The sequence below is a fragment of the Felis catus genome, chromosome A3 (assembly GCF_018350175.1).
Source record: "Felis catus isolate Fca126 chromosome A3, F.catus_Fca126_mat1.0, whole genome shotgun sequence".
Lineage (NCBI taxonomy): Eukaryota > Metazoa > Chordata > Mammalia > Carnivora > Felidae > Felis > Felis catus.
The window spans coordinates 24,503,320-24,521,661 of NC_058370.1; the positions used below are offsets into that span (position 1 = coordinate 24,503,320).

At 40.0% G+C, this 18,342-nt stretch overlaps 1 protein-coding gene across 2 annotated transcripts in view; it reads left to right on the forward strand.

Annotated features, from left to right (window-relative positions):
- Positions 1–18,342, forward strand: part of PIGU (phosphatidylinositol glycan anchor biosynthesis class U) — an 83,609-nt gene that overhangs the window by 36,667 nt on the left and 28,600 nt on the right. For both annotated transcript variants that reach the window (XM_003983593.6, XM_019826620.3), the window contains one exon: positions 12,859–12,956. In XM_003983593.6, the coding sequence (XP_003983642.3) occupies positions 12,859–12,956 (98 nt within the window). The remainder of the gene's footprint in view (positions 1–12,858; positions 12,957–18,342) is intronic.

Below are 18,342 nucleotides of genomic sequence, written 5' to 3' on the forward strand. Positions count from 1 at the left end.
AGGTGCTGAGTTTCTTGGAAGTTCTAGGGGGTGAGTTAGCCTGATTTTTATTGCTGTTCGTGTCTCTAGGCCATTAAACTATAATTTCTTCCATGTGGCTCAGTCATTTATCCCTCTTTCACCTGTTTCCGCTATTGTATTAAACTTCATTTTGCTCTAATCCTCTCTCTTTTGTTAAGACTAGTTTTATTCCTTTATTGTCATTTTAGTGAGGTTTTTGGAGGGAGGATATGCATGTGATCATTCTACCACTTTTCACTGGAATTCTTTTAGCATTTAGGGTATATATTTCCAGACTTTTTCCCTCATTTTTCTTTGAGACTTTTAAATATTACTGTTATCAATCAACTGTTGCTATAAAAATTGTTGTTTAACAAATTACTCCAAAACTCAGTGGCTCAGAACAACAATAAACTTTTACTTGACTCATATATCTGTAAGTCAGTCAGGGGTCGGTCAGTTGATCTAGGTTACACTTGGCTAGGCAGTTTGTTGGTTTCATTGGGACTCATTCATGTACCAGTGGCTGGCTATAGTTTGCTAATCTAGGCCGGACCCTTCTCCACATGTCTGTCATCCTGCTGGACCAGGGAACTGAATTAGGCATGTTCTTTTCATAGTGAGAGCAGAGGCACAACTGTGAGCAAGCCCAATCAGGCATGCAGTTTTAAGTTTCTGGTTATACCACATGTGCTAACATCCCATTGATCAAAACAACACCTGGCTGAGCTTAGGAGTGGAGACTTCCATCTTGTCCACAATGGAAGGGCGCTGCAAAGTTCTATGACAAAGAGCCTGAACACAGAGGGGGTGGAGAATTGAGGTCAATAGTGTAATCTACTATGTATGGCGGTAAACATCTAGTCTGTCTTTTTTTTTTTTTTTACTTTTTTTTTTTTTACTATTTATTTTTGAGAAAGAGAGTGTGAGCTGGGGAGGGGCAGAGAGAGAGGGAGACATAATTTGAAACAGGCTCCAGGTTCCGAGCTATCAGCACAGAACCTGATATGGGGCTGGAACTCATGAATCATGAGATCACGACCTGAGCCCATGACCTCAGCCGAAGTCAGACATTTAACTGACTGAGCCACCCAGGCCACCCCGCCCCATCTGTCATTTTTAATGGCTGCATACTATTCCATTTTATGGATGCAATGTGTAGAAATTCTTTAACCAACTTCTATTAAATAGGTAATTTTTTTACTTTTCAGCTGTTTAAATAACACTGCAATTGGTTTTCTATTGTATAGTAATTTCCACACCATGTACAGTTATTTTCTTATAATGAAGTCTTGGAAATAGAATTGTGTCACTGTATGTATATCTTCTTTAGGATTTCTGAAATTTATTGCTAAATTGCCTTCAAGAGTTTCACCAATTTATACTCTCTTAAGTATATGAGAGTCCTTATTTCACCACCTTGTTGCTGACTAGTTTGCACACTCAGGAAATGAAGAATCAAAAGGTATACATAGAACTTTTTACTTAGAGTTTACATACCCTTTCTAGGGTGGCATGAGAATGACTTAGGTCGTCATAAGACATTGCTTCTCTTTGCAGTGGTTGTGGGTAGTCTTTCTGTAGGCTGTTTAGTTTAACTTATTATCCATGACTAGATATTTTCTTGTTATGAAAATTGTGGTCATTTTGTCAGAAATAACTCTGAAATAGTGAAGACTCTTTGCTATCTGTGAATACTGCCTGCCTCAGTCCCTGTTTCCAGAGTGTTGGGCTCAGGTAGATTCATTGATCAAGGTGTCTGGCGTCCATTAAAATAAGGACTCTAGGGGTGCCTGGGTGGCTCAATCAGTTAAACGTCCGACTCTTGATTTTGGCTCAGGTCATGGTCCCAGAGTCGTGGGATTGAGCCCTATGTCGGGCTCCACGCTGGGCATGGAGCTTGCTTAGGATTCTCTCTCTCCCTCTTCCTCTGCCCCTACTGCCCCCCCCCCCCAATAAATAAATAAAGACTGTGCTGCAGCCTGGCAGAAGGGACGGAGCACCAGCCTTTGGAAATGCCACCTTTAAAATAGCCAAGTACAATGATGGAAAGACTGAAGACATAGCCTCTGAAGTTACATGTAATAGGAATCTCACACAAAAATGTGAAATATGCTGTTTAAAAAAATGTCTTTTGTATGTTTTTTTAAATCAATGGAAAGGTTTTGTTTTGGGAGAAAAACATGTGAAAAAGTTATATGTATCTCTTATAGCCACATTGTTTTTGGTGCCACAGAACAAAAATCTTTATATTATATCCATATTTCTGTTGTATGAATTCATAGACATTTTTATAATGTTATACACACAATTTTGTTTTACTTTTATCACTTATTTCATGTGGATTTTGTAGTGTTGGTCACATATTTGTCAGTTTCTTTAAATCTAAATTTAGTTTTTGTTTGTTTTTGGGGTTTTTTGTTTTGTTTTGTTTTAATTTTAGTAGTTCACCTAAGTAGTTGAAGTACTTGGTAAGAATAAAAGAAATTCATTGGAGGTGCCTGGGTGGCTCAGTCAGTTAAGCGTCTGACTTCAGCTCAGGTCATGATCTCATGATTTGTGAGTTCAAGCCCCGTGTTGGGCTCTGTGGTGACAGCTCAGAGCCTGGAGCCTATTTAGGATTCTGTGTCTCCCTCTCTCTCTGCCCCTCCCCTGCTCATGCTCTTTCTCTCTCTCCTTAAAAAATAAATAAACATTAAAAAGATTTTAAAAAAGAATAAAAGAAATTCAAATGTATAAAATGAGATGTAAAAGTCTTTCATCAGCCCACCCCACCTCCTCTTCCATTTCTTAGTATGTTCGTCATGGAGTGCCAGACCTCTTCCATTGTTGGCAGCTATACACAGAGGCCATCACAAATAATAGTCTGTTAAAATCTGTTAAAATATTCAAAGAATTCTATTTTAGTTGGGTCTCTGACCCATCCTAACTCTTTGAGTGTATTAATAATCTCTACTAACAGAATATACAGTAAAGTTGGTTCACTTGTAAAATCTGTAAGTCACTTTTCTACATTGTACATTTGCACCACGTAATTAAATTTTAATGAAATTAGGAAATGAATTTCATTTAGAGAAGAAAACAGGAGAATTCACAAAAAAGGAATATAAATGACTAAAAAATATGGAAAAATACTGAAGTCCATAGATAATTAATAAAAGCAAATTGAAATAACACAGGCTTATTTTTTTCCCCCTTTCAAACTGGCAAAGATTTTAGAAGATAATTCTCAGTGCTGACAAAGGTGCTATCAAATAGACATTGTCCCAGATGGCAAGTTGACTTAGAAATTAGTACAGGCCTCTTGGGAAACAGTTTGGCAGTAGTCTTAAAATTTTTGTACTTTTGATTTATTCTGCTTATGAGAACCTATCTGAAAGCAATGCAGAAATACAGGTAAAGCTTTATGATACAAAGTCATTAATGCAGGATGATTTATAATGACTGGAAAAAATGGAAAATACTTCAAAATAGAGAAATGGCTACGTAAAACATGGTTTACCCATGTAGTTCAATCCCATACAGTTTGGCCATACACATAGTGCTTAAAAATAATTGTAGATTGTGTGAGAATACTTATTTTTTAAGGCAGAATACAAAATTGTATATTTAAAAAATTTTTAATATTATTTTTGAGAGAGAGTGCGAGCTGGGGAGGGGCAGAGAGAGAGAGGGAGACACAGAATCTGAACCAGACTCCAGGCTGTGAGCTGTCAGCACAAAGCCTGATGCGGGGCTCCAGCTCACAAACTGTGAGATCATGACCTGAGCCGAAGTCAGACGCTTAACCGACTGAGCCACCCGGGCGCCCCACAAGATTGTATATTTTAATAAAATATAATCTCAACTATGTTAAAACAACAACAAAAATAGTTTCCAAAAGAGTGATGCTTGTTTCTGGAGAGTAAGCTCATGTTTCTATTTCCTTTTCATACCTGTTTTTTTTCCCCAAAGTTTCTTCAGTGAGCACATAATTAAAATTAATTTTACCTGACTGATAAGAAGTTAGGGACAGTGTGGGAATGCAAGCTGATGCAGCCACTCTGGAAAACAGTATGGAGGTTCCTCAAAAGACTAAAAATAGAACTACCCTACAACCCAGCAATTGCACTACTAGGTATTTATCCAAGGGATACAGGTGTGCTGTTTCGAGGGACACATGCAACCCCATGTTTATAGCAGCACTATCCACAATAGCCAAAGTATGGAAAGAGCCCAAATGTCCATCGATGGATGAATGGATAAAGAAGATATGGTATATATATATATATACCATATAGAAGATACCATAAAGAAGATATGGTGTATATATATATATATATATATATATATATATATATATATATATATGGATTACTCGGCAATCAATGAAATTACATAATCAAAAAGAATGAAATCTTGCCATTTGCAACTACGTGAATGGAACTGGAGGGTATTATGCTAAGTGAAATTAGTCAGAGAAAAACAAAAATCATATGACTTTACTCATATGAGGACTTTAAGAGACAAAACAGATGAACATAAGGGAAGGGAAACAAAAATAATATAAAATCAGGGAGGGGGACAAAGCATAAGAGACTCATAAATGTGGAGAACGAACAGAGGGTTGCTGGAGGGGGTGTGGGAGGGGGGATGGGCTACATGGGTAAGGGGCATTAGGGAATCTACTGAAATCATTGTTGCACTATATGCTAACTAATTTGGATGTAAATTGTAAAAAATAGAATTAAAAAAAAAAAAGAATTTAGGGACAGTGGAAGAAAACTTGGCAACTCTCTTCCCAGACTTCCATGGAGCTAGTGTCCTACAGAACAGAGTGGCCTCATTGGCTCTGTCCCCTTCTCCTACTTGCTCTCCTCGGGCCTCCTTTGTGACAGTCCAGGGTTAGCTGGGACACATCGAGAGCTACAGGCCAGGACAGGGCCCAGCCGTTGTATTACAACGTACTTTTTGGGGTGTTGGCTAGCAAGCAGGCCTAAGGGCAGGGTTGATGTTATTTTAGTGGAGCAGTCTGGGTTTCATTTCAAAGGTTGGGGCTTTTGGTCAAGGGCTACCCTGCGTTTCAGTGAGCTAATTAAAATATTCCATCCTTGTGAAGTAGTCTTTATTGGGCTTTAAAAAGGAAAAAAAACAGATGTTAATAGGTAGTCCTGAGATGTTTCAAACTAGGAATTCCTGAGGTTTGCAGCCCAAGGACCCTTCCGGCTCTCCTTGTCCCACCAAAAGAGGTGTGTGTGACAGGACTCGCTTCTGGAGGAAAAAGAAGGATCAGTACTATCAGAGGTAGTGCTTGGTGATTAAGAGCTCAGGCTGATCTGATGGCAGACCGATCTGGTAGCTAATTCCAGCTCCTCCACTTCCTGGCTGTGCCACCTTGACCAAGTCAGTGAACTGTTCTGGGCCTCAATTTTCTTATCTGTAGCATGGGAATTGAAACAGTTCTTATGGCGTAGAGCAAATGTAAAGAATGAATGAAATGGTGCATGTCAAATATAGCATGGGATGGGGGATGTACTAAGAGCTCAGTGAATGATGATGCTGGTTGCTACTCTTTATAATATCCTCTTTTTTAAAAGATCCCTCAGGATTGACAGGGGCTCCCTGAGCCTTCTGGGGAGAACTTGGAGGTTTAAATGAGAGATTCTCTTCCTGGAGCTCAGCCCTGGAAGAACAGTTGGAGAGTGATGATCCTTAGTCCTGAACTCATCCATATGGGGTCCCTCTAGGGTAAAGCTCTGCCCATGAACAAAGTCCTAGAGGACAGGACCCTAGGATAAAGCAGTCTGGGTTTTTTGTTTGTTTCGTTTTGTTTTGTTTGTGTCAGATCAACCCAGTTTCAAAAACTGCTAGTTTCTAGTTACCAGTTCAGTAGCCTTGGGCAAATCACAAAGCTTCAAGAGCTTCAGTTTGATCATATAGATAATGTCTGCCTCATAGATAAGCGGAAGAATAAGCAAGAAATATAAAACACTTAGCATACTGCCTTAGCAGAGCCCATTCAACAAATAGTTGCTTGGCTTATTATGATTTTTATGATACGGGTGTGGATTGAGATCAAGAAAGTAACCTAGTGATGCAGTTAAAGCTAGTGGGGTTTGGAATGAGACTGTCTGGTTTCAAATCCTGTTATTATTATTCACTTGTTTTGTGACCCTGGGCAAACAACCTTTCTGTCCTTCAGTATCCTTTTCTATAAAATGGCAATAGTAGTAGTACCCACTTGATAGAGTTATTGGAGGGACTAAATAACTTAATATGTGTAAACTGCTTGCAGTTATAGCAGGAGAATGTGCTCAATAAATTATTATCATCACTGATGTGGATGGACTACTCCGAGACAGCCTGCCCCATTAAAAGAGTGCTTGGCAACGAATTTGGTATAGCAGACCAGGCCCCAGCATCGGCTCCTCCTTCCCAGCAATCTTGCTTGTTGGTTAGGCCCTAGTGCAATTTCCTCTTCTGAGGGAAGATGTCCCATGGGACCTTTTCACCACATTTCAGTCTGTCCCACTGCCTGTCCTGGTATAGGTCACTGTCCATGACCCCTCTCTGCTCATTCCACTTGTAGTCCGTATCTTGAACCAGCCCCCAGAGCCCCACCCTGTCTACATTCCTGTGCTATCCTGTAGCTCTGCTACCTATCCAGGCCCAGATTGCTTCAAGATGCAGTCCCTGGAGGCATTGTTACCCCACGTCTTGCCAAGGCTTGTCTTGTCCCCCACCCTGACACAGGTAGAGAGTTGGAAAACATACTCAAAGCTAGATGGGTAGGTAATGAAATTCCCTGAATACTATAGCCAGTGTACATGCACATTTGACTGATTTACTTTAATACTCCCATCCTAAGCCCAGAGACTAGGGCTGGGACAGAAAACCTAGTATCTGAGCTGTACCAGCAGAAAAACAGTAGATTATCTTTTTTTGGCAAAACTCATAGTCCTCTTGGAATAGTTCCTCCTGGTTAGATGAACAAGATACCCTAGGTCTTGTCCAGATAAGGCTGCAGTTTCAGACGTTATGTGAAATGTCATATCTAGGCCTGTAGCTGGATGCTTCGGGGTGATTGTGCAATCTAAGTCTGCTGTCATCTGACCCCTACCTACCTGCTTGCTGAGACTTTGTAGATTAACTGTTTATTGAAGTATAACATAAATACAGAAAGTGCATAAATCATTAGTGTGCAGTTCCATGAATTCTCACAAAATGATGAATAATCCACACTCCAATTAAGAAACAGAATGTTGGGGGCGCCTGGGTGGCTCAGTCGGTTAAGTGTCTGACTTTGGCTCAGGTCATGATCTCACAGTTTGTGAGTTCGAGCCCCATGTTGGGCTTGTTGCTTTCAGCTCAGAGCCTGGAGCCTGCTTCAGATTTTCTCTCTCTCTCTCTCTCTCTCTCTCTCTCTGCCCCTCCCCCACTCATGCTCTGTCTCTCTCACTCTTAAAAATAAATAAACATTAAAAAAAATTTTTTTTAAGAAACAGTGTTGCGGGGGGCCTGGGTGGCTCAGTTAAGCATTCAACTTAGGCTTAGGTCATGATCTCGCAGTTCGTGGGTTCGAGCCCTGCATTGGGCTCTGTACTGACAGCTCAGAGCCTGGAGCCTGCTCCCAATTCTGTGCCTCCCTCTCTCTCTGCCCCTCCCCCCACTCACACTCTGTCTGTCTCTCTCTCTCAAAAATAAATAAACATTAAAAGAAAAAAGAAAGAAACAGAATGTCGGGGCACCTGGCTGGTTCAGTCGGTTGAATATCCAACTCTTGATTTTGGCTCAGGTCATGATCTTGTGGTTTCATGGGTTCCAGCTCCACATCAGGCTCTGCGCTGACAGGGTGGAGCCTCCTTGAAATTTTCTCTGTCACTCTCTCTGTCTCTCTCTCTCATAAGTAAATAAACATTAAAAAAAAAAAAGAAACAATATTACCAACATCCATAAGAGCCCCTTTTGTGCCCTCTTCCAGACATTCCTCCCAACTCTCACCCTATTTTTGCCCATCAGGCTAATGACAGTCCCATCCATGCTCAGTGCACCCTTCTGTCATCTGTCGCCCTCCTGCCTGTGCACATGCTGTTCCCTTGGACTGCTGGGCCTTACCTAAACATTGTTCAAAACTTAGGTATCATTCCCCTGATGGGCTAGCTTCATACTTTTCTCCCTCCATATTTTGCCACTGGTTCCTGGGATCTCCACAAGGACAGAGACTGTCTCAGTCGCCAGTTTCCCTGGCACCCAGCACAGGCTTGGCATAGAGCAGGCACTCCAAAATGTTTGCATATTGAATAGTTTGTCTAAAATACTTGAAGTCACCTTTTTCTTCCTTCCTTCCTTCCTTCCTTCCTTCCTTCCTTCCTTCCTTCCTTCCTTCCTTCCTTTCTTTCTTTCTTTCTTTCTTTCTTTCTTTCTTTCTTTCTTTCTTTCCTCTTTCTCCTTCCTTCCTTCCTTCTTTTCTTTTTTTTTTCTTTTCTTTCTTTCCTCTTTTAGTAGGTTCAACACTCAGCATGGAGCTTGAACTCACTACCCTGAGATTAAGAATTGCATGCTCTGGAACACCTGGGTGGTTCAGTTGGTTAAGCGTCCCATTTTGATTTCAACTCAGGTCATGATCTCATGGTTCATGGGACCAAGCCCCATGTTGGGCTCTGTGCTTACAGCTCAGAGCCTGCTTGGGATTTTTTCTTTCTGCCCCTCCCCTGCTCATTCTCTCCCTCTCTCTCAAAATAAATAAATGAGCTTTAAAACAAAAAAAAATGTATGCTCTACTGACTGAGCCAGCCAGGCACCCCACCTTTTACTTTTCTTCATCTTTCCTGACCTTACCCCAAGTACATATCATCATCCTTCTGCTTTCCTAATCCACCCACCATGCCCCTTCTAGCTTTTTTCAGAACACATCAGCCCTGAGTCTCTTGTGTGTCTTCATACTCCCCCTCACTTTTGCTCAGACTATGTATTTGCCCCATCCACACCTGCCCCAGCATCCCACACATCAGGCTCCTGACTGTTGTAATGCCATGTTTCTGCCCCCGGACCACAGGCCTCCACCATCCAATAGTTTACTCCACAGAGAGCATTCTCTGTGCCCAGCCTCCTTCCCCAAGTCCTCAACTTCTATTCAGTAGGCTCTGTTGTTTTCAAGTGTCAGATTTCTTTTGTGCTTTGCCCACGTTTCATTACCTGTGTTTTACACTTCCTAAGTTCTCCTTCCTCAAGAACATTGGTTTCAACTAGACTTATAGGGGTGCTCGTTTAGCAATATATACAAGTATCAAATCATTATGCTGTACACCTGAAACTTATACAATGTTATATGTCAGCTATATTTCAATAAAAAAGAAACATTGGTTTTCTTTAATGTGCTTGGATTTTCAAAGGGATTCATAGTGTCACTGAATGATACTCATTCATTCATTCATCAGGTGTGCCAGGCACTGTGCTAGGTGTTGGAGATTCAAAGTGAAGAGGGGTTTATTGCCCTCGAGAAACTCATAGACAAATGGGGAGAGAGAACAACATTAGCAAATTATTATAAAGACGGTATCAGTATTGAATGAGGGTATTGAATGAATTTAGAGAATGGACACTGGAATCATCTGAGTGGTTTTGTTACTTAAAATGATAATGTTACTTAACCTTCTGTTTCTGTATCTTGATTTCTTTACCTGTGAAAACAGAGCTTTCACAAGGTTATTGTGATGTTTACTGAAGGCTTTTATGTTGTTGTTGTTGTTTGAGTTCAGCACTGTTCTGAATAGAGAGGAGAGGTGCCTGACACCTAGTAAGTGACCACTGTTAGCTGTAATCACTATTGTTATCATCTCTGCTTAGGCCTCATTAGAGAAAGTGACATTTTAATTGTCCACTGGGAATGGGTCTGCACTAGAAGGAGGGCAGGGAAGGATAGCTTGGGCAGAAGGAATAGGCTGAGAACAGACACAGGAATGAAAAGGCATGGTGTTTCAGAAATTAGGGAATGGTCCAGAGTAGCTGGAGGATGGGGTGGGTGTAGGAGAACAGTGAGAGGTGGTAAAGCTGGAGAAATAAAATAAGACCCAGATAGTGAAGGGCCTTGTTTGCCGTTGGAGTTTGGACTTAATCCAGTAGATGAAACAGAATCATCAGAAATGTTTAAAGAGAGGCCTGTCACAATCTAATCTGTTTTAGAAGGATCCTTCTGGTATTTCTCTGGAGGATTACATGGGAGGAGATTGGGGAGACCACTGGGGAGAAGGAAGAGGCTGCTGAAAACGTGTGGCAACAGATGATGAGAGCAGGAACTGCAGTGGTGGATGTTCCAGGGGTCGATCAACAGGACATGACTGGTAGAAGGAGTGTGGGCGTGGAGGGGTGAAGGGTCACTGCAGTAAGCAAGGAGATGTTGCTGCCACTCACTGGTAGAGAATAGCAGAAGGAACAGATTTTTCCTGACTATTGATTTCGTCTAAGGAAGGAAGAGTGCTTCTTCCCAATCCAGGGAGCAAGTCTCTGAAACTCATGAGTCCATTCTATAATGCTATGAGCGCTTTCTTCTCTATTGGCCCTTATAGATAGTCAGCTGCTCCAGACAAGTAATTACTGAGCTCAGGCAATTAGGACAGGAGGTGACTGTGTTTATTTCACTCCCTGGTGTCTTCTGGGAGAGAGAGGGGTGAAAGTCACATGTTTCTTTTCACCACTTTTATAAGAATGGATGGAGTTGGAGCATTAGCCTCCCTCCTCTGGTAAGAGCCTGTTTCTCTTGCACCCCAGTCTCTATAGAAAGTCATGTTAAATTTAAAAGTTCTTTCCATTTTTTTTCCCTCCCTTAGCTGGTTTTCCACACAATGTCATTCAGATTTTGGCCAAGTCAGGGAATCTTGAGCCCAGCTTAGCTGTCAGACTCCAGAACAGCCCCTTCTCCACCACTGCCATCTCCCTATCTCAGAATTGACCTGGTTCTGGTTCTAGGTGTCTGTGGCTCAGAGGGAATGTGGGGGCCTCTGCTGGTGGCACAGCTTGGCTGGGCATGATCCTGTCCCTGCTCAGTCATGTTTACAAGCACCCTGGACACAGGACATCATGCCTGGCACTGATCAGCAATGCAAAACAGCCCAGCCCTTAGAATTCTGTCCTTGGTCTTTTATTTCCAGCTTCCTCCTTTTTCTGCCTTCCTTCCACTTTCTTTCAACCAGGAATTGTTCCTAGCTGATGAGTTTCTTTGGTTTGAGGTATGAAGCCCTCAGAGTTCTCTTCTCTCCACTCGCTCTCCTGTAAAGTAGTCACATTTGTAACCCTCCTCTTCCAAGGTGGCTCTTAGATCAAGGAAATAGACTACTTTGGTGGGCAAAAAATCCTATGGATCATGTCCTTCTGTTTGTTTCTGGAGCTGGGTTGGGAGAGGGTAAAACTCCTGAGTGGAGTTACTGGTTACTCCTTTAATGAAACACCATTGAGAGGATATCTTATTTCCGGTAAACAGTTGACCCACACTAATGAGAGTGACCACAAGACCTGTCAGTTATGAAACATTATCATCACAAGATAACAGCCTTGAACTGTCAATCACTCTACTGATTTTTGGGCCACTCTGAAACCTCTGTTGCTAATTTGTGTTCTCTAGCTTTGGTTTTAGGGTACTCTGTTGTCTAAAACATCTGAAAGAGAATAGCTATTTGGTTTTTTAAAAAAGAAATCAGTTTTTTCTTATGACATAAACAAAGGATGTTCATTATAGAAAACTTAGAGGGATGCCTGGGTGGCTCAGTCGGTTAAGTGTCCAACTACGGCTCAGCTCATGATCTCACAGTTCATGGGTTTGAGCCCCACGTTGGGCTCTGTGCTGACAGATTCTGTGTCTCCCTCTCTCTGTGTCCCTCCCCCACTCATGTTCTGTCTCTATCTCTCAAAAATAAATGAAACATTAAAAAAATTTCAAAAAAAGAAAACTTAGAAAATACAGAGAAGCAAAAATTAAAAAAAAAAAATTAGTAATCCAACCACTGAGAAAAAAAAACCACTGTGAACTTTGGGCCTCGTCTTTTAGTCTTTTTTTTTTTAATTTACTTATGCATGTGTTTTTTTTTTTTAAGTTTACTTATTTATTTTGAGAGAGAGAGTGCATACAAGGGAGGGGCAGAGAGAGAGGGAGAGAGAGAATCCCAAGCAGGCCCCGTGCTATTCATGCAGAGCCTGACACAGGGCTTGAACCCATGAATTGAGAGATCATGACCTGAGCCAAAATCAAGAGTCAGGCACGTAACTGACTGAGCCACTCAGGCATACCTTGCATGTTTTCTTTTAAATGAGATCATAGTGTATATCTCTTTTATAACTTTCAATTAATAGGATGTTATAAATATCTTTCCATGTCATTGCAAATTTGTTGTAACATCATGTTTAATAATTCCATAGTGGGCCATTTTATGTAGGAAATGGGGAAATTATTAATAAAAATTAATATACTTTAATGATAAACACATGACCTGAAGATAGTCCATAAGGAAAGGGTATTGTAAAATAGGGATAGGTTTCATAGCTCTGAATTGCTTAAGCAATAACTGTGGACTTAGTTGATAAGTTAAATTGGACATAGATATTAATAGACTTGATCCCTTTATTCAGTCTGAAAATTTTACAGGAAACATACTTGAGGGGTCTCAGGTTGCTAAAGGTAAATGGTTTTGAGTTCTTAGGTCTCCTTTCATGGGAAATCAATCTGTGAGTTCGCATAGCACCTTGTGCACCAGGAGATATTTGACAAGAGCTTATTTGACCAGTTACAGAAAGTTTCTTGCTTTTGGGACTTGCGGAGTCTAATCCTGATTGATAAAGCTGGATTCTTTCTTTCTTTTTTCTTTCTTTTTTTTTTTTTTCCTTTTACAGGTAGTGCCTTCCTCAGTGCTATTTTTCTTGCCTTAGCAACATACCAGTCTCTGTACCCACTCACCTTGTTTGTTCCAGGACTCCTCTATCTCCTCCAGGTAAGCACTTGCTGGTCAGAAGCCAACACTCAAGTGACATTTAATACATGGCCCAGTCACTGCCTGGGGCAATGAAGGGCATGGCTCAATAAAGGCAATGGGACCGGGTCCCTGTCTCACATGTACTTGCTTCTACTTGAAAACACAAACAAAGAAACTTGACTAACTTTAAACAAAATGGGCGTAGTGACCATTAAGTTCTAATTATGCATAACATTGCAAATGTTTAAGTGTATTTCATTTTATGTGTGTGTAGTTGGAATCTACCAACCATCTTGCATTTTCCTTCTCTCATCTAATATTCATAGACCCCTCTCTAAGCTCATTTTAAAAAAACTTTTCTGTATAACAGCACTCATCATGTAAGGTTCTTGTAGGAATTAAACGTTGTGGGTGTACGTAATGCAATCCTGGGACCATGGTGAGTGATCAATAAATATTAATTGAAGAATACAGATTGCTGACATTTACTGAGAACTTACTATGTCTGACACTATACTGAGCACTCTGCAGGCATCATTTCATTTCAACCTCATAAGAACTTTTGATGTAGGTCATAGTGTTAGCCATGTATTAGTCTATTATTAGTCATAATACATCCATGAATTGCAGCTGGAATATTGGCCGGCATAGTTACTTGCCTAAGGTGACATGGCCAGCAAGTGACAGTGCTGAGATATGAACTCAAGCATCCTGATGCAAGAACTTGCCCTCTGACTGTCTGCCTTTTCCACACCAATGAGAATACACATATTTCCTCAAGAGCAAGTAACCATTTTCAGGTCCTGCATGGTCCAAATCCATTTTTAGAAGAGAAACATTTCTTGAAAGTGTACAGAGGACAGTGCCACAATTCAAACCAAGAAATATCTGATTTCAGAGCTTTTGTTCTCAATTATAAACACTGTTTCTGGGGTGCCTAGGTGGCTCAGTCAGTTAAGTGTCCTATTCTTGATTTCAGCTCAAGTCATGATGATCTTATGGTTCATGAGTTTGAGCCCCATATTGGGCTCTGTGCTGATGGTGCAAAGCCTGCTTGGGATTCTCTCTCCTCCTCTCTTTCTGCTCCACACCCTCTCTCTCTCAAAATAAATAAGTCAACTTAAAAAAAAAAAAAGCACTGTTGCTAAAACTGAGTGTATACCTCCATTTATTGGAATAGGCTATATGCTTGTCATTTTAAGTGACTTCATAATATGTCTTTGTCTTGATGTACACAGTGATTCATGATTAGCTTGGTCTTCATCCTCTTTAGGGAATTTGAGATATGCCCTGGTTGTCATTGATATAAATAGTATAGAAAGTTAGTTTTCTTTAAGTTATTTCCTTAAAGTATGTAACTCCAGGTGACTCATTGGACCCAAAGGTGTGAGAATTTTCTTAGTCCTTATTATGCAAGACCAGAGTGTTCACCAAAAAGCTTGAGCCCATTTGTAGTACCACCAAAAGTGTCTAGAGTGAACCACGGGCGCCTGGCTGGCTCAGTTGGTAGAGCATTCAACTCTTGATCTTGAGGTTGGAAGTTTGAGCCCCATGTTCCATGTAGAGATTACTTTAAAATAAAATCTTTAAAAACAATAAAATAAAATAAAGTGTAGCGAACCATTTCCTCCCAGGCTGCCAGCACTGGCTTTTCAAATTTGAGTTATGGTTGCTAGTCTAATAGATGTATCATTGCACTGTGAAGTTATTTTGCTTTGATTCTCTTTCTAGATTCTTGTTGAATCCAAGAATTTTTCCACATAATAGTATGCTGTTTGCGTTTCCTTTATTACTTCATACTTACAGTTCATTCTTTAGAAAGTCTGAGCACTAGGAGAAATGGATACAACCATGTGGGCTCAATTCCACAGCCCGGGGATCATGACTGGAGCCAAAATCAAAAATTGGATACTCAACCAACTGAGCCACCTAGGTGCCCCAGTGAATCTTTTTTTACAATCTGTGATTGAAACAACTAATGGACCTTCTAGAATGATTTGTGTGAACTGCTCTGTGCTTGCTTGCTAGTGAATATTTGTTTAATAAATGTTAAGTATGCCAGAATCTGGTCTGGAACTTGTTTGCTTTGCAGCAAGATTGTAGAGTGGGAGCTAGCCTTCATCCACCTCAGACTTCTTTCAAGGCAACTGTTGAAGAACCTGAATTGCGTACTTTAAAATAGTTAAACATGTGGTGTGTGAATTTCACCTCAAAAAAGAAAAATCTAATACTAATACTAGCTTTTTGCTACAATTTTTCTAGCTTTGACCATTGGGGGCTCTTTTAGATTGGCTTTTGTGTTTTTTTGACTAGCCTTGTCTTCTTGAGCCTTTCTTTCCTTTCTTTCTGGTGCCACAAGATGTTCCAGGTTCATCTTGTATTTTCCCTGCTCCAGCCCTGGAATCAATTCTTCAAGGACTCTTGGTTGCTTTTATTGGTGAAAGTTATTGAGAAACCGAGGATTATAGGTCTGCTTATTGTTATCTGGGCGGCATTGCTTCTAACAGACAGCTGTGAAATACATGTATGTATACTAACCACCCCCCCTACATCTGTAATTCTTTTTCTCCTTATCTCTTCATACTGATACCTGTTTACACTGATACCAGTGAGTCCAGTCTGACATCAAAGGGTTCACTTTAGTCTGTCCCTTTTCCTTGTGTATAATTTTTCTCTAATGGTTGGAAGCCCAACTTTCATTATCTGCAGTATATTTGCTAATATGTTCAGTTCTAAAATCAACATAAAGTGGTTCTATAATTTCTGTGAGAAATACCCAGGTCAGAAATATATGTACTGGGTCGCCTGGCTGGCTCTGTCGGTGGAGCATGTGACTCTTGATCTTGGAGTGATGAGTTCGAGCCCCACTTTGGATGTAGAGATTACTTAAATAAATAAATAAATCTTTTTTAAAAAAAGAAATATATTGGGGCGCCTGGGTGGCGCAGTCGTTAAGCGTCCGACTTCAGCCAGGTCACGATCTCGCGGTCCGTGAGTTCGAGCCCCGCGTCGGGCTCTGGGCTGATGGCTCGGAGCCTGGAGCCTGTTTCCGATTCTGTGTCTCCCTCTCTCTGTCCCTCCCCCGTTCATGCTCTGTCTCTCTCTGTCCCAAAAATAAATAAAAAACGTTGAAAAAAAAAATTAAAAAAAAAAAAAGAAATATATCTACTGACTTGATTATAACACGTATGTGTAATTCTTTTTGTCTTTAGCATTACAGAATTCTGTCAGGTTACTATTTCTCAAAGTCACTCAGGTTAGTTTTCTTCTCCCATGTAACCCTTCAATGTAGGTATCTTATTAATTTGACATATAGTTAGGCTCATTTATTACTGCTTGTATTAATTTTGGATTTCCCCTACACCTTGGTCGATTTTAGTTTTTTGGTTTTTGGGGGAGTATGTCAAGAGACTAAGAAATATTGCTGTGGTTCTAAGAATCAGCTATACAAAAAACATATTCAGAGAAGTATTACCCTGCCCTCATCCCTGCTATCTTGTTCTTTTCTTTTTCCTTCTTCCTCTGTCACCCCAAGTAACTGGTTTTAGTTTCTGGTTTATCCTTCTTGTATTTCTTTTGTACAAATGAGCAGACACACGTGTATTTCCTTCTTTCCCATATGAAGGATAGCATACTCTAGGTACTCTTTTGTGCTTTGCTTTTTTTACTATTATTTCCTGGAAGTCACTGTATATCGATACATAGAGATCTTTTTTACAGCAGCATAGGACTTCATTGTATGGACATACCATAGTTTCTTCAACTTTTCTCCTTTGTATGGGAATTTAGATCGTTTCCAGTATTTTGCTATCATAGTTAATGCTTTAATGAGTAACCTTGCATATATGTATTTTCGTGTTGTTGGAGGGATATCTTCAAGGTAGATTTCTAGAAATAGAATTACTGGATCCAAAGGTAAGTATATATGTAGTTATTTTTTTTTTTTAGGTCTTTTTAAATTTCCCTCCATAAGGATTGTGTAATTTTTTATTCTTATGTATGACATAAGAATGTATGACATTGCCTATTTTTCCACAGCCTTGCTAATAGAATGTGTTGTCACATTAAAAAATCTTTGCCAGTCTGATTCTGAGAAATGGTATCTCAGTGTTGTTTTAATTTGCATTTTTTAAAATATGAGTGAGTTTGGACATTCTTTCATATTTGTGGATTGTCTATTCATTTTTTCTGCTCATTTTTCTGTTGCATTTTGATCTATTTTCTCTCCATTTTGAAGAATCCTTTATATATTAGAAGTATTATTAACCCTTTGTCTGCAAATATTTTCTTCTAGTTTTTCATTTGTCTTTTGACTTATTTATGGTGTTTTTCTTTTAACAGCTTTTATTGTTTATCAAGATATAGTTTACATAGCAAACAATTGACCTATTTAAAGTATACAATTCAGTGATTTTTAGTGTATTCACGGAGTTGTGCAGCCATTACCACATCTTCTAGTTTTTCATTTGTCTTTTGACTTATTTATGGTGTTTTTCTTTTAACAGCTTTTATTGTTTATCAAGATATAGTTTACATAGCAAACAATTGACCTATTTAAAGTATACAATTCAGTGATTTTTAGTGTATTCACGGAGTTGTGCAGCCATTACCACAATCAATTCTACAACATTTTTATAACCCAGAAAGAAACCCTATGCCCATTAAGTCACTCTCTGTTTTTCCCCAGTTCCCCTTTCCCCTCTAGCTCTAAGCAACCAGTATTCCGCTTTTTGCCTTTATATGCTGTCCTGGACATTTCATGTAAATAGAATCATACAATATGTGGTCTTCTGTGACTGATTTATTTCACTTAGCATGATGTTTTCAAGGTTCATCTCTGTTGTGGCATGTATTAATACTTCATTCCTGGGGCGCCTGGGTGGCGCAGTCGGTTGAGCGTCCGACTTCAGCCAGGTCACGATCTCACCGTCCGTGAGTTCGAGCCCCGCGTCAGGCTCTGGGCTGATGGCTCGGAGCCTGGAGCCTGTTTCCGATGCTGTGTCTCCCTCTCTCTCTGCCCCTCCCCCGTTCATGCTCTGTTTCTCTCTGTCCCAAAAAAATAAATAAATAAATAAATAAATAAATAAATAAATAAATAAATAAATACTTCATTCCTTGCATGCTTATATTTCCATATAAACTTTAATCTTGTATAATTCCATAAAATAGCTTGTTGGGCATTTTTACTGGGATTGCATTATTGCATTGAATTAATGAATTTTTTATGTTTCAAATTTTTATTTAAATCTAGTTAGTTAACATATAGTATAATATTGATTTCAGGAGTAGAATTTAGTGATTCATCACATACATGAAACACCAGTGCTCATCACAACAAGTACCCTCCTTAATACCCATCATCCATTTAGCCTATCCCCCACCCACCTCTCCTCCAGCAACCCTT